This window comes from Passer domesticus, chromosome 1, assembly GCF_036417665.1.
Source record: "Passer domesticus isolate bPasDom1 chromosome 1, bPasDom1.hap1, whole genome shotgun sequence".
In the NCBI taxonomy this organism is placed as follows: domain Eukaryota; kingdom Metazoa; phylum Chordata; class Aves; order Passeriformes; family Passeridae; genus Passer; species Passer domesticus.
The window spans coordinates 122058048-122073754 of NC_087474.1; the positions used below are offsets into that span (position 1 = coordinate 122058048).

At 38.6% G+C, this 15707-nt stretch overlaps 1 protein-coding gene and 1 long non-coding RNA gene across 3 annotated transcripts; one reads left to right on the plus strand and one right to left on the minus strand.

The window, feature by feature from the left end:
• Positions 1-3129: 3129 nt before the first annotated feature.
• Positions 3130-13369, minus strand: LYPLA1 (lysophospholipase 1). Of its 2 annotated transcripts, none has more exons than XM_064386352.1 (9): positions 13233-13369; positions 12737-12768; positions 9676-9741; positions 8142-8189; positions 7224-7294; positions 6580-6653; positions 5706-5807; positions 4928-5104; positions 3130-3516 (listed from the first exon to the last, which is right to left on the minus strand). In XM_064386352.1, exons 1-9 carry the CDS (start codon positions 13299-13301, stop codon positions 3463-3465), a joined length of 693 nt encoding a protein of 230 aa, XP_064242422.1. In that variant the 5' UTR covers positions 13302-13369; the 3' UTR covers positions 3130-3462. The 2 variants fall into 2 exon arrangements, with proteins under 2 accessions (XP_064242422.1, XP_064242430.1); XM_064386360.1 differs by lacking the exon at positions 13233-13369 and adding an exon at positions 13014-13036.
• On the plus strand, positions 12780-15538 carry LOC135279213 (uncharacterized). The gene is made up of 2 exons (XR_010346507.1): positions 12780-13020; positions 15438-15538. It is a non-coding gene; the product is annotated as an uncharacterized LOC135279213 (long non-coding RNA).
• The last annotated feature ends 169 nt before the right edge of the window (positions 15539-15707 follow it).

The window sequence follows — 15707 nt, forward strand, 5'->3', positions numbered from 1 at the left end:
AGATGCATCCAAATGATATCAATGAAGTGCAGTATACTCCATTAGAGAGAACATGTTTTAATTAACAGTTCCAATACCAGTTACAGTGTACAGTACTTTTACCAATCTACTGTGTTGTAATTATACAAGATAGGACAAAGAGACCAAATCATACACAGTACAGACCCCAGTAAAGTTTTACCTCAAGAATAGCTGGAAAATTTGGCTTATAATATGCAATTCAACATGTTTATTCAAAAGTGGGCAATATATTCCAACAAGAAGTCAGACTTCTGACAGCACAAAACAGCAGTCCAATTTAAGTACCATTTTGAAATGAAGAACACATTAAGGAGTTAGATACCCATTGAAACAGACAGATCTGCAAGCAAGGTATTTTCTTATCAATGCTTTCACAGGTTTGATAGACATCATCTCCTTAGGTGGAAAGTCTAACATTACAAAGAATAGACATTATTGGAAAGTTTCAAATTGTAGTTTAAGAGGATAAGACATTCATATTTAGAACATTGACAGTCCAGCTTCTCCATTCTAATAGATACTATGAAAACTCCCCCATCAGAGTGAGCTATTATTCAGCCTCAAACACATGCATTATAACAACAATCCCAGCATCAAATCACTTCAGGTAGTGAAGATGTTCAGCTGCAAGATCATACACTGAGCTTTCAAACCAGCTGGGAAATTACAAAAGACAGGAGCTCAATGTGTACAAGTGTAACATGGCAGGACACACAGACCTGAAGTTTCCTCTAGCTTCTGGGGTCTTTAAAAACTCCCAATTACAATATAAACATATACTCCTGAATAAAAAAAAAATTAAAAGAGGAGTATTCTTCCTAGAATACAGAAATTCAAAGTCAAAAATTTACTTTTACTGACTTTGGTAACACAGCTCTTTGTAGATATAGCAAGCAGCAAAGCAATGATACAAGAAAGAGTCTTGTTATGATAGCTGAATGTTTGAACAAAGTTAACACATAAAAAGCATTTCTAGAAAAACATCTGAAAGCACCATGTGACAGCTGAAGCTGGCTTGGATTAGAGTGTCTATGTACTAGAATGTGACCACACACTGTAAACACAGTTCACCAACTTGAAGAAAGTGTCATGGAGCTAACACAGAAGGAAGCTAGGGCAGATCTCATTTTAACATTTTAGAATTACTTTTTAAAACTAATTCTTGCAGAAGGAAAAATATGTGAAATGAGTGCATAGTCAATTAGAAGTTAAGACAGATGAACAGTTACCAACAAATCGACAAACAGAACATGAAAATAATGAAGGAAAAATTAGAATCTTATGCAAGAACTTTGGAAATACACCAATGCTCAGGAAATTATTTAGACAACAGGGGAATGAAAAGAAATCTAAAAACAAGGAGAAATAACATATAGTTTGCTTACCAAGACTGCAATTTAGTAGAATTGCAAAATCAGCTAATGCAGCTTGGGAATGACTCCAAGCTAGGACATAATGTTTTCTCAAAAGAACTTTGGCACAACTACAGTAAGAATATCATGGTTTCTTCTGTGAGCTAAATTAACTGAAAGACAAATTGGCAGATCTATAGAAGAGAGCGACTGAGAGAAATTACTAATTAAACTTCAAAGTTAATAAAAATGCCCTCAACTACACAGATGGAATATCTAAAGCTGTTTCATTACCATTTAAGAAAAAAACTCTTTTTCAATTTTACACATTAAGAGATGTTTAATAATCCAGAGAAACTGGATTAGAAACGAAGCAGCTTCCTAAAAATGAAGTGCAACATTGAAAAAAAAAATCACTGAAAACTGGTTACTCAGATTAGGTAAACAGGTCAGATCTCTGGCAGCAGCAATGTTAGAGAAGAGATACAAAGGTGCAATTCCTCACGTATGTATTTGTACTGGCAGATAGCTGATGTAAATCCACATGCACTGTAAGAGAACCCTGGGAGAGGAAAAGTACCTTAAATTCAGGTGTGAAGCACAGTGCTGACATGACAGATATATCCAAAATAGAAATATTCTTTGACTGAAATCATGTTACAGGTTAGAACATTGTTATGCAGCAAATTATGCAGTAAAAAGTGTAGTGCATTGTTTTAAACATTCCTAGTGTGGTGACAGCCTCTGAATGCCACAGAACAGCTGCTCCCAGCAGTAAATTATGGCTCTGAACTGAAAAAAAGCTATTGAGTGTGCATCAACCCCTGCAAACCTTACAATTTTAAGGTTCTGAAAGAAGAAACATTCTGTATCTTGTAAATTTACTCTTTTTTTCCCCAGGATATTCATATGTTTAGGCTATACTGATCTGGGAAAATGTAGAAGGATAGATTTTAAAAGACAATGCTTTGTTCCTATTCAGAAAAAAAAAATCAAATTTCAACATGTAATAAGAGAAGGTATTATATGGTATCATCTAAAAGTATCACTTTAAAGTTTAGCTAAGTTATACCCCAATTGCACTTATATTTCTAGCAAAAAATAATTCAAATAAGTGTGTGTTACAAATGAGAATTCAACAATACACAGAGCTAGGTAGCTGCACTATTTTCAGTTATTTTCTCCAAAGCACAGAGGAAAAAAATCAAAACAATGTTCTGTAGTTGTTTATGTGAAATACATAAACAAATAAAAAATATAGCTGAAGCATCAGATGAATATTCAGTATGAAAACAAGAATTTTTTTTAATGAAACTCAAATTAATCCTATGTACTTTTTCAGAATTCTGTTCCAAGTCAACATTTGCAACGAGTTTAAAAGAAAATAGACAATAAGACAAACAACAGTCTAATAAGGAATGAGTCCCTTTAGAATTTCCACAGTGTTTATCTACATGAACATTCTAAAATTGAGGTGGTTTAAATACAAGAAATACCTTTGCTGACTTCTAGCCATTATAGAACAACCCTCCTTATCTGTTAAACAATCAACATATAATCCTTAAGCTTTATCCCTGGTAGCATTTATTCTACCATCATATGCCCACTATGTTACATGTTCTGTATTTTATGCCCACTGTGTTTTATGCAGTGTTCTTTATGCATTCATTACCTAAAAGAAATGCCATAGGTTTTCAATGAGTTTTAAGAACAAATCACATTTCAAGTAAAACTAAACTGGTCACATCTATGTTGCTCACTTCAATTTAGTTTTTTATTACTTGTACAAATAGTTTGAAATTCTGCGATCAAGTAAAAAATAATCAGACATCTTAAAACAGTTACATTCTGTCATTGTTATCTAGTTCCCTCATTCACATCCTTCCCAGCACTGGGTGAAAAATACTAAAAAGATTACCATTTCTTGTACATGTGCATTATTTAATCTTCATTGTAAGTATAAATTTGCAACACAGTAGTAACACTGCAGGTATAGAAATAATGTTTCCTATCAGGCATATGAAAAGATTTAACACTCTACCACAGTTGATGCTGGTGTATTTATATAGAAAGCTTCTCACAGATCAGTTCAGTCTACAGGAGGTAGATGTTTGTCTATGAACTGTTTTACATCCATCATCTCCTGTTTAAAGACAAAAACATGTATTAGTTGAAGTCCTCTACTACTACGTAATCAGCTACACTAAATCATGCTTCAACATTTGAGTTATAATGAGCAGCTGGGCTAGAAATATTGAGCAATCAGTTACTTAATTACCACTCTGCACACAAGTCAAAGCTGATAACTTCACAGTGCTGATATGCACTCAGCAGCGGCTAAAACACAAGAAAAAAGCAAAGACTACTTTTTCTCTCCCTCTGAAGCTGAACAGGAAAGCTACATATAAAGTCATCTTGATAGCACCAGGCTGACTGCATAGCTAAGGCCACAGCTTCCTGTATACTTTAAACTTTTACAAGTTAGCAGCAGCATGAAAAGCCAGCAATTCCTCCTCCTAACCATTCAGTTTCATTTTCAGCATGCTTCCTTCCTCAAGGAAAAGAAATACAGCAAACAAGACTGAGAAACTAATCCATGGTAATCTTTTTTTTAATTAAGTCACTGCTGTAAGAAAGAACACATCACTATCTATTTGTGTAACAGCTCAGCAATACTACAGGCTAAATGCAATTCTACTCTGTAAATGTTACAAAGAGGTTTTTCAAAGTTACAGTTCCCACAAGATGTAACAATCTAAATTAACAATGTTACTGCTGCTGACAAATGGCAAATCTGTTCTTCCTCTCCTCTTTGAGTTCTTGCTCCCATCACTTACTTTGTGTGAGTTCTGATGCTCCAGCTCCCTACAGCTGCAAACACTGAAGGCTGCAGTTTTTGCCAATTTAGCAAATTCAAATGATTCAAGGAAGTTTCTGATCTGCCCCAGAGCCGGTACAAGGAGGAAGTGAAGGCTACAAGGTCAGGAGCAGAGGGAGTCCACCCCTTTCTGGCAGCAGGAAGTTATTACATCAGCTCAGCTCTCTGCTCAGCCAGAACCATAAATGCAGGTTCTGAGGCTGCCTCTTCCATAGTGTCACACCTCCCTCCCTCCCTCCCTACTCCTTCGATGTCTCCCTCCACAGAACTACCAGGATTCTTCTCTCCAAAACACCATCTTGGATTTATGCTATGAGAATTTGTCTTTTAATTCTAATCAGTTGTTTGGGTTTTTTTTAACTAGGCAAATAATAAAAAATTGGGATGAAGAGCATTTTATAGACCAAGTTGCCTAGTCCCCAAAATACAGTCTTATGAGGAAGTTTGCACTAGTCATATACATTTTTGCTTTGGATGCTTTTTTAGCCCAGAATTCAATAACTCATCAAAACAAGTAGCATGAAGCACTTATTAATTAAAAAAAAAAAATAGAAACAAAACCAAAACACTGAACAAACAAAAACTACCCCCCCCAACAAAAGGCCTATAAATATTAGTTTTGAGGGAAAAAGAATTAACTATACCCAGCTAAAACAGGGGGCATTTAGAAAATTACCTCAAGAGATGAACTATGCATCATGCCAGAGTAAGTCTTGAAGGTTACATTGGCTGGATTTATCATAGTCTTCAGCTTCTCAACAGTGAGGGACCCAAACATTACAGGAACCAGGGGGTCACAGTCCCCGTGGCACTGAAGAACAGCAATATCCTTGTTGACACCACTGATAGGGCCCTTGGAAGGGTGGAATGACAGGAGAAGAGAAGAAAGAGATGCTAAGTAGAGATAAGGTTAACACCTTTGGAATAAAATGACCCCATGGCACTATACCCTGTGGCATGACAAGCAAATTGAATTCTGAGGAGAAATAGTACAATGTATAGTCTGCAAGCAGCTTGTAAGTAAGCTTGGTACCTGATAACACATTAAGCTCAAAGACCTGCAAATAAAATTTTGGCAAAAAGTTTTGCAACAGAAAGTCATAATTTCTGGCCAAGTAAAAAAACTGAAACTTTGCTCAAACACCCAGTCTTTAATAAGATTGTGCCTTGCAGAGAGAACAAATGGCGAATAAAAATTAACCTTCAAGGACAATTTGTTATATCCTTTAAATTTTCTAGTAGTGCCATTTTAAGCAAAAACAGCAACTGAGTGTTTCTTCATTTTCCTTACTTAACAAAATCTAAAATTTCAATGCCCCTTTTTAAAAACTTCCAAATTATCAAAAAACAGTCATCATCTGGTAATAATGATGACCACTAATTCTTGCACAAGATTCAATCTTCAGAGATACTCATTCCCCAAGTGCAAATCATCTCAGGAAAGAAACAAATACCTGAGGAAAAGAAGCCCGTAGAGGAAGCCAACAGCTGAGGGCTACGACACCTGCTAATTTCTGATGTGTTGTAAGAGCTGTATACAGTGATAAAGCACCTCCCTAAAATAAAGAGATATAAGTATTGTTAGAATAATGACAGAAAAGTTCTTTTTAATGTTTGCTTCAAAATCCCTGATTTCTCCTTTAAAAGTCTTTTCCTACTGCAATCTAATTCTTCTTTAGAGCCAACAACTAAATCCAGTATTTATGTACAACATTTTTTTTGCTTTTTCTCCTCCCTTCCAAGTCCATGTGGTCAATTCTGAAGTAAGCCAGCAAATTTACTGTAACTAGCAGTTGTCCAAAAAAAACCCCAAAACCAAAGACTATTCCTCACAACATTTTATCACTGCAATAATTTTATCACAACAATGTTATCACTACTTTAATATTTAATTAATTTGCATGTAGACTGAGGAAGTTGATGTATGGACCAATTAATCAACTAACCTACCTACCACAGATGCCTTACAAGTGTAAAGGAAAAGATTTCCCAAATAAATCTAGACCACCAAATATCTACCTAATTCAATTAAAAATATGACCAAAATTTTCAAGCAAAGCTATGTAGGTTATGTGCATAAAGATTTTAAACAGGCTATTTCTTTTAGTACATTTTTACACATGTATGTTCATTTTCCAGTGAACAGTAATTATTTGCATAAAACAAAAAAAAACTTCATTTGTTAAAGCAAAGGAAAATTGACCCCTTAAAATTTTAGAGGCATTTAACATCAGCTGATTTCAATTTAAGTGGCTGGGTTTCTGACGTTAATAAAGCTAGGTTACTTCCCTAGAAAAAAGACAATGGTTCTTTCCAGCAATACTTTACCTGAGAAAAGCCTCCCAGAATAATTCTATTAGAAGGAATTCCATTTTTTACTTCTTGATCTATCAGTGCTTTAACTGCAACATAAATAAAGGCCAGTCATTAAAATCCACTCCATTCTCTCTAAGTCCAGAAGAGGAAACATGCCTTCTTCCTGGCATCAAGAGAAAGCTAGTGAAGGGAAAATCTAGGCTGCTGTACATTAAAAGTACCAGAAGATCGAGAGCACAGTCAGAAATGTCAGTGCCACTGTAACATTTCCAAAGGAAAAAACATGTAAACAGGTCTTGCAAAAGCACCAGTGCTAGGAAGATGGCATCCTCTTCCAAGTAAAAGCAACACAACTAGATGCTAATACTGCTCTGACCTGCTGTACTACCCAAAAGCTCTTAAAAAAACCCCTACACTTGTTCTCATATTTCAGAGTATGAAGTGTTTATATTGGTGAATTACTCTACTTGCTAATAAAGTTACAAAACAAACAAACAATAAACAATTAGCTAAACTTTGGTCAGTGATAATACTATATACACATACTCTTTTCCCTAAAAAAATACTGGCTTTAGAAAACCTGTTTGAGATTGATAGTTCATTTTCAGGAATACCTGGAAGTACTTTTAAGACATAAAAAATACTCTTAAATATACCATTCTCTGCTGCCTGCTTGATCCCAGCTTCATCTTCCTGTGAATCTGGAGAAAGTCCAATGATATCAAACCTTACAAAAACATCAACAAGAGCATTACTCATTAGAGCATCCATTCCACTTCCTTAATACATAAATAATGAAATCTGGATGTTTTCCAGACAAAAATGTTACCTGTCATTTTGTTTAGTACCAACTACCCATAGATCACAAGAAACAGTGCACAATCTGTGCATGTGGCTTAAAAGACTAGATCTAGTCAACAAGGCTATTCTGACTTTTGACATCTTCTGTAATTTACTGCAGATTAAGCAGCACAGTTTTGATATTTGCTGAAAAAATATTAGCAGGAATTTTGTTGCATGTAGAAATTAAGGTATGGTTTGGAAAAAACACAAGAAAAACAAACACAAGTTACTTTGTGGGGGGTGGCAGCGGAAGCCCAAACTCCAATAAAACTGAAGACTGGTTTCAGATCATTGAAATCTACCATGTTCTTCTCTATTCAGAACTGATGTTCTAAAGAACAGTTTCTACATATCCCACTGACCCACCAAATATTACTCACTAGTAGCAATAATATTTCCACTCCAAGTCTCTACTTCTACTGATTAGGAATTCAGACCAATGCATACTACAGACCATACCTGCAGAATAAAATGGGGTTTTGTTCTAAAATACACAGATTAGTCCTAAGGAATAATCACTACCACAGATACAAAATGATAATTAGAGTGTACTCATGACAGCCCTTTTAGTTCTGTTCTTTTATAAGAAGAGAACTAAAGTAAAAAGGTTTACACTTGGATGTGATTAAACCCAGATACTCGGGTTGTTAATGACTTTAAATTAAGAACAATGAGTTCATAGCCCCAGATATAATTTGATTAGAACCATCTGCATTTGAACAAATACTTACCATGATGGCATAGACATGTTCATGTTCAAAGAAACAGGCATAACTGGCCTAGAAATGAGAATGAACACTCCTGACATAAATATATACTGAAATTCAATAATGCAGATGCAGTAACATCATGAAATTGCCTATCCTCTAACCCTTACTTTTAAGCAGTAATTAACATCAACTCTTTTGCAGCATCTGTTGAAGAAACTCTCTTGAAACCTGCCAGCCCAAACACATTTAATATTCAGGGTTGAATTACCACTCTCTATGGAGAGCAAGCAAAACGTTAATGGGCTACTTTAAATGTGTGTGTGTGCAAGTGCATATATCTTATATATGTATTTTTAACACACATACATTATTTACTTATTTTTAATTAGGAATTATTTATCACAGTTCCATTCACAATTTCAGTGGATTAAGGCACCTTATACAGCAGCATCACCAGCAAGCAGCCAAAAGCAGCACATGGTGGAGCCTGGCCACGCATGCTTCTGTCAACAGCTGAATCTGCTTAGGCAGTGCCTGCCCTCACTGCTGGACTCCTTCCCAGCCCTGTGCTGCTGTGTGCAGCAAGACAGCTCCAGTGGATCATGCCATGCATCAAACCTGGCTTGAGCTTTAATCTATAGGGGCTGAGCAGCATAAGTTCTGCAGGGAAGGACTGAAAGAAGACAAAGGGCAAGCAAAGAAAACAGCAGATATTGCTAAGCTCCTTTTGAATGGTTCAGCAAAGCTGGGACTTGTGGTAAAATAAATAAATAAACCACAGCTCAGTAACACACCAAAACATTGCTTCCTTCTCTCCCTATCATGTCTATTCCATGTCTGCCAAGACCACTGGAGCAAGAGACAATCTGAATTTTGTGTTAAAATAAATGAAGATTATACTTTATTAGTTTTTCTACCACCAAGTCAATAGTAGATAAATCTTACTGTCTTATTTACTGATGCCTGACCATGCTTAGAAGTATTTCAGTTCTCAAATTGCACACAAAGACAGCTGAAATTGCATTATTTGCTAAAAAATCAATATCCAGTCAATCTTTAAATTTCTTTGTAACCTACGGGAAGTTTCAATATACTATACAAACCCAAGTTTAAGTACAGCTGGCTAATGCAAATTATGTGTAATGGTAAGTAAAATTTAAAAAAATTATTCCGTGATAAAACTGTTTTTGACAAAGAATTGTTGGGGGGGAAAAAAGAAACCAACAAACAACTCGATCCATTGGGAAAAAAAGTAAAAATAATATAACTTTGTACCTAAGACTTTCCAAATATGTTCTCAGTCTCAGTACAAAAGTACCAGAACCAAAGTACAAAAACAGTTTTACCCCAAAGTAAATCACACAGAATGTCCTGAAAACAAAAAACATTTAATAGCATCAACACTATTTTAGAATGGGCTTTTATATAAAAAACCAAAATGCAGAGATAGCCAGATACCATCTCACTTCTGAGGTGTCTCTCTGACATCTGCACAAGTGTCTTAACAGATGATGTCTCCACAGAAAAAGGTAAAACAAGAAAGTTACAAACTTACGCATGTGGGCAAATGTATTTCACATGGGGGCTTTTGATACCAGCAAGTGCTTCTGACCATCCGTGCCTGTTAACAAAAACATATTTAACTGCTTTTATAATTTGGCTTAGCTTTTATTTCTGAGCTGGTGCATGAGCACATACTAAATATGAAACATGTTAAATTAGATCAATATAAACACACTTTTAGAAAATGTTTACATCAACCACAGTATACTATGAATGTAGTAGTATACTTAGAAGGTTTGTTCAGCCCTTGAATGCTTGTGGCATATATATACAGTCAGGAAGACTTGATCTAATTTGGCTGCCATAGTTGTGCTGCAGCTACAGAACTTTCGCTTTGGCTCCAGGCAAAGCCTACTCTGTATCTGTCTGGCTTTATTAATTTGTGTGCCACAACAGATGCACACAGGTATCCTGCTTCCAGGCAGCACAGAGGCTGCTTTGCTGCTCCTGCAGAGTTAAGACAGCTTCCCTGACAGCCAACTGTGAACCACAATTCTTGACGTGGGACAGCAGCAAACTGACACCTAAGCCAACTCCACATGGATCCAACCCAATCAATCAGCCCTATTAACTCCAGCTCAGCTTGAATGCTCTTGGATTCAGGCAGTCCTGAACAACACCCCAGACTGCAGTAGATTTTTTATCTCAAGCAGATGCTGTATATGAATGTCCATAACAAAACAAGATCTGCACAGCAGGTGAGTTAATGAGCTTCCTCCAAACCAGAACACTGGAGAGCATAAGGTCAACCTCACTCCAGGCCTCATCTAGACAGGAACTGGCCTTGACCCAAATCTGAACCCACGCACAACCACTGCACGTGCCTGCACTTGGCTTTCCAGAACACCCAATAGCACCTGTATTTCCTGATTTTTCTCATAATTTAGTATTCCTAACTCACCCACTAAATTAGATACTGGAAATTTGGTTCTAAGCAGGGAACACCTTTAACAAATTTGTCAGTGATACATTTGAACTAATCAGACCAACAGCAGACCCGCCATAAAAGTTTTATTACCATCCTGAGAAGTTAATTAACGTATGCTACCTGAAGTTGAAGACATTTCCAACATACTGACATCACAGACATTTGAAACACTGACTGTAGTATCTCAGCCTACTTTTTATCAGTACTTTTAGATATATTATCAACAAATTGCAGGAAATATGATTTGCACAATATTTGCAGTATCACAGAGGGTTGAATAAGAGTCTAAAGGAGGAATATAGAATTTAGGGACATTTTTTAGCCAATTATGAAGCTTAAGTTGACAAATTTGAAAAGCAACATCGTGTACATAATGCAGGCTCCTCAGAACAATTCTCTATGCTGCACCTTTTGTTCAGATTTTGACAAGTATGTACCAATCTTTAAGTGCCATATATACAGGAGCTAAGACAGAAAAAGCATGTAACCTCTGTTAAACACTTTCCAGAGTAAGAAAAATGCAGCTGATAAATGGAAGTGATCAATTTAGAAATTCATATGAAGTGGAACAGGTCAGTTTAAACTGGAGGAAGTTACAAAATTGTTAATAGGTTTGCTTCAGACAATTTTTTGGGTTACTCCTACAGCTTTTACTTTAAAAAACCACAAATAACAGTATGTCAAAGGCAGCCTATCTAATCTAATCTGCAGCAGACTAGAAGAAGAAATACACCTAAATCACTGAATTTCCACAGAGATGTCATGTCTTGTCAAATGCAGACATTCCAGTATGCTCACTGCATTTGCAAGACTGAGGCTGTGCATTAGCTCTGACACTGAAATGGAAATGCCACCTTGTCCAGGGAATACAACTCAAGTTAAAGAGAAAGTCTCTATTTTTTACCCCCTGCCAAAACAAGCACCAAACCAATTTACGAGGACTCAAATTCCAAAAGCTCAAAAGATTCTGCAATCACTTGCTGAACATTTGGTGCCAAGATGCAGGCAGTACTGCTGCCTCAGCTGCGTCCTACCAGCAGGAAGGAAGAGGGGTAATGCAAACAAGGTGTTGTGTAAGCACAACAAATCAGAGCAAAAATCTCCACTTGTAGAATACTGCCAAGTGCATGGACTTGACTCTTTTCTAACTTACTAAATGCCCAGGTTATGCAAGTTTTAATTCTGACAGCTAATTTTAGTTTGTACTTTGGAAAAAATAACATAGCAAGTTTCAATGTAGAGGCAACATTCAAGTTCCAGGTAACAAAAAAAAAAGTTCTTAAAAAAATTATGTAATTTTGGCTCAAGGGAGCACAATAGACAAAGCATTCATGCTACTTATTTTCAGTATCCAAGTGCCAATTCCTTTAAAGTCTTCCACTAAAAAGGCTTCAACACGCTCTTAACTTGTTAATTCAATGACTTTAATGAATGCATGCTTATTTCTGGGCACACACAAGCTTCAAAAGGAAACATTACATCAGAGCTAGAATGCCTCCCAGAAATTCCCTACTCTTTCCATTTCTACTCAAACATAGAAATAACAGGAACAAGGCAACAGGGCATTACACATTTTATTTGGCGGGGAGTTTTTTGGAGTCTAAAGACTGTATTTCAGAGTCAGAAATCTGTAGACATTAGGCGACTACTTTGGAGTTTGCTTATGTAAATCAAAGAGGTCTGGGTTTTAGTGTAAGTATGGCATATTAATGAAGAAACCATGGACTAACTGCAGCTATTGGCAAACCAACAATCCACAAGTCTGGAATAAAAAAGAGCTTTAAATTTGGACAAACACAGGAATAACCAGAAACCCACTCTCAGGAAATGATCAGAAAACCACAGACTTATTTTTCTACAAAGTTTGTCTCAGGAACAAAAGAGAGATCACATTCAGACCAAATTAGGTGAGTAAAGTTTTCAAGGACTTGGTGGAAAATTTTAATTACACAGTTGTCACCATCATTGCAGGACAAGTGAAGTTTTATCTGCTGTTGGCTTTTGCATTCAGTGAAGGGCAAAATAAGAAGCTTAAGTAAATTTTAACTGCTCACGTGTTTAAAATATGCAGGTTATATTTGAAAGTATAATAGCTACTGAATATGCAATAGATCAGAATACACACCCGGTATCTCCTAATCCGTGAAGAAAAATGACCTGAGGGAAATAAAAGAGCAACAACACACACACACGAAAAAAAAAAATTTAAAAAAAAAAAAAAGACAACAAAGGCAGAGGTTTAGGATCACTGAACAACCACGCGCACCTCGCCCACGAGCCCACCCAAGGTCAGGCGCAGTTCGGAGCGCGGCACCACTTTCTCCCAAGAAAACTCCGCTTCGCTCACTTCCCCTCCCCGGCCCCGCCGCCATCAGCGGCCGCTCCCCGCGGGCACCGCTGACCTTCCAGGTGCCGAGCCCGGCCCGCCTCGGGAAGGGAAGGGAAGGGAAGGGAAGGGAAGGGAAGGGAAGGGAAGGGAAGGGAAGGGAAGGGAAGGGAAGGCAGGCAGAGACCCGCCGGGCCGGGCGCCATCCCCCTCGGCCGGCCGCGCCTCGCCCCCCGCCCGCCGCGCCAACAAAGCGGGGCGCGGCGCTCCCTGCCCGCGCCCCCGCCCCACTCACGGCGGCCGTGGCCTTCCTGGCGGCCGGGACGATGGCAGGCAGAGGAGCCGACATGTTGTTGCCGCACATGCACCGGGCTGCGGGGCGGCCGGCGGGACTCGGGCCAGCGGCGGGGAGGCGACGCGGGAGGCGGCGGAGCCGGGTGGGAGGGGCGCGGGCGGGCGGGCGCCTTGTGCTGTGCTGTGAGGCCCGGGGGAAAAAGGAAATTACGGTATTCTTAAATAGGTGAAATAGAAAAGGCTAAGTCACGGGATGGCTGGAAAAGCAGCACAAATATAGCAAACAGCAAGGGCTAGACGGGGCTCATCTGCACGCATCGGGGCAGATGCCTCCACCGCCGAATTAAATCTCTCGGCTTACAGCTCCCAAGTCACTGATTCTTACTCATCTTGAAATGTGTTAGGCTATTCAGGCACTCTGGTTGAAGTTACTGGATCATTCCAGTCCATTCCAAATACTTAGACCGACTCTGAATATGTATGGCAAACACATTTCTGTCAGAAGGGAATACTTTGTTCTTTGTCTTCTATTCCATACATCTTTGTCAGATATTTACTCCCAGAAAATCAATATGCTCATTGTGTTTGCCGGGTGGTAAGTGGCTGCCGTGGATGCTTGTTTGGCAGCTCCAACAGCAGCTGAATGCACACTCTGCTTCTTTCACATCCTTCCCACTGCTGTGTTCCACACCAAACAGGGACCATTTTTCACAAAGCTTTTGCTCATCATCATCACCAGCACTGGCTGCATAAAATCTGTTGGAGGAGCCTTTATGGCAGATGTGTAACATTAAATACACATCCTCTTTTGCCATGATTGTTAGGCTGCTTTGAGACATAGCATTGATGCCAGGGCATCCCTGTTATTGCAAAAAATTGATTATTTTATCAGGTAAACTTTTTGTGGTTTGATTTGTCTCTAATTTAGCGTGTGCTCCTGCCTCATGTACTGTACTCAACTCAAGTCTGTTAAGAAAATACAGTTTATGCACTAAAAATTCTTCTGGTGCATTAGGAGCTGCACATTATGTCAGGTGCTTTATTAAGTATGCTGAACCTGACTCTTGCTCTAGATCATGTTTTTGGGACACAAACAAAATTTTGCTTTCCCTCTCGACTCTGCTATTTACCATGTAAATGTCACTTCCATAAGGTGAGCTGCTGCTGAACCTCCAGCCTAAGAAGTAATGGTCTGCTAACAAACAGAACAAGATTTCAATATTTGAGTCAGTAGAGCTGGAGTGATCTTACCTGAATTCCCAGGTGCTGCTAGCATGGCCCCGGGGGCACTGGGGAAACGTGAGCTCTGCATGGGCTGGGCATGGGGCAGTCTGCTGGGCACAGACAAGTGTTCCAGAAACTGACCTTCAGGAACGCCAAAGGAATTGCTGAAAACATCTGAGCTTTCAAAAACTGCTACACTGGCTGTCTCTTCGTAGTGAGATATCTATCTTAGGTATGATACTTTTCTACCTGATTTGAAATTTCTGTTTACAGCAGTGAGAGTTTTACAAGGCAAAGCATGCTTTAAATTATTTCATTTTCTCTGCCCTAGAGGATAAAATGGGCTTAGATAAGATGGTTGTCCATGCCAGCATCTTGTGTATTGTTACAGTGTAATTTTTCTTAATTTTTTTGAAGGGGGTAAGAAGCTACATAGATTTCGTACTGAAACTCACAGATTTCTGCAGCATGATTGTCATTTTACCTCCATTTATTCTCAGAGCTGGCAGAGCTGCTGCCTGATCCCTTCTCCAATCTGAAGCAGATTTGGACATGGAAGAAGATACTGTCACACAGAAGTTTCAGGATGGAGAGCAGGATATTACACTGAGGAGTATCAGCTTCCACAATGGGAGCTGTCCTCTCTGCTCTGTAACTCCACAATGGCAGCTTCTACAATTCAGTTCCTCACTGCACTGAACCTGCACCCCACACACCCTTCCCAGCAGAAGGAATATGCTGAAAGAAGCTGCTGCATGGTTTTCCACTAGGAACACATTTAAATTTAACAGACTGAAATGTGAAAATAATAATAGATGTAAAATAATAGATGTGGTCAAGTACTACAGCAGCACTAGGAACATCTCTGTCTCAGTCTTGACTGCAGCAATTTTCTTCTCAGCGTTTGGTGAGGGGCTCTGTTTTGAATTTGTGCTGAACACAGCAAAGGTAATACAGAGATGTTTTTGTTATTGCTCAGCAGGGCTTACACAGAGCCAAGGCCTTCTCTGCTTTTCACATTGCCGTGCTCATGAGAAGACTGGGAATGCACAGGAGGATGGAAGGAGACACAGCCAGGACAGGTGACCTCAATCACCAAAGGATATTCCAGACTTATGGCATCACGCTCAGTATAGAAAGTGGGGGGAAGAGGGAGAAGGAGGGGGGATGCTTTGGGTGGTGGTGTTTGGCTCTCCAAATAACCATTACACATGGTGAGGTCCTGCTGCCTTGGAGATATCTGACCACCTGC

Bases quoted from the DNA above. Each gene is read 5' to 3' on its own strand.
- LYPLA1 (XM_064386352.1), bottom strand. From the start codon at position 13,301: ATGTGCGGCAACAACATGTCGGCTCCTCTGCCTGCCATCGTCCCGGCC. The intron at 12,769-13,232 runs GTGAGTGGGGCG...TATTTCCCTCAG, and splicing joins CCAGGAAGGCCACGGCCGCC to GTCATTTTTCTTCACGGATT. The intron at 8,190-9,675 runs GTAAGTTTGTAA...TCTCATTTCTAG, and splicing joins AAATACATTTGCCCACATGC to GCCAGTTATGCCTGTTTCTT.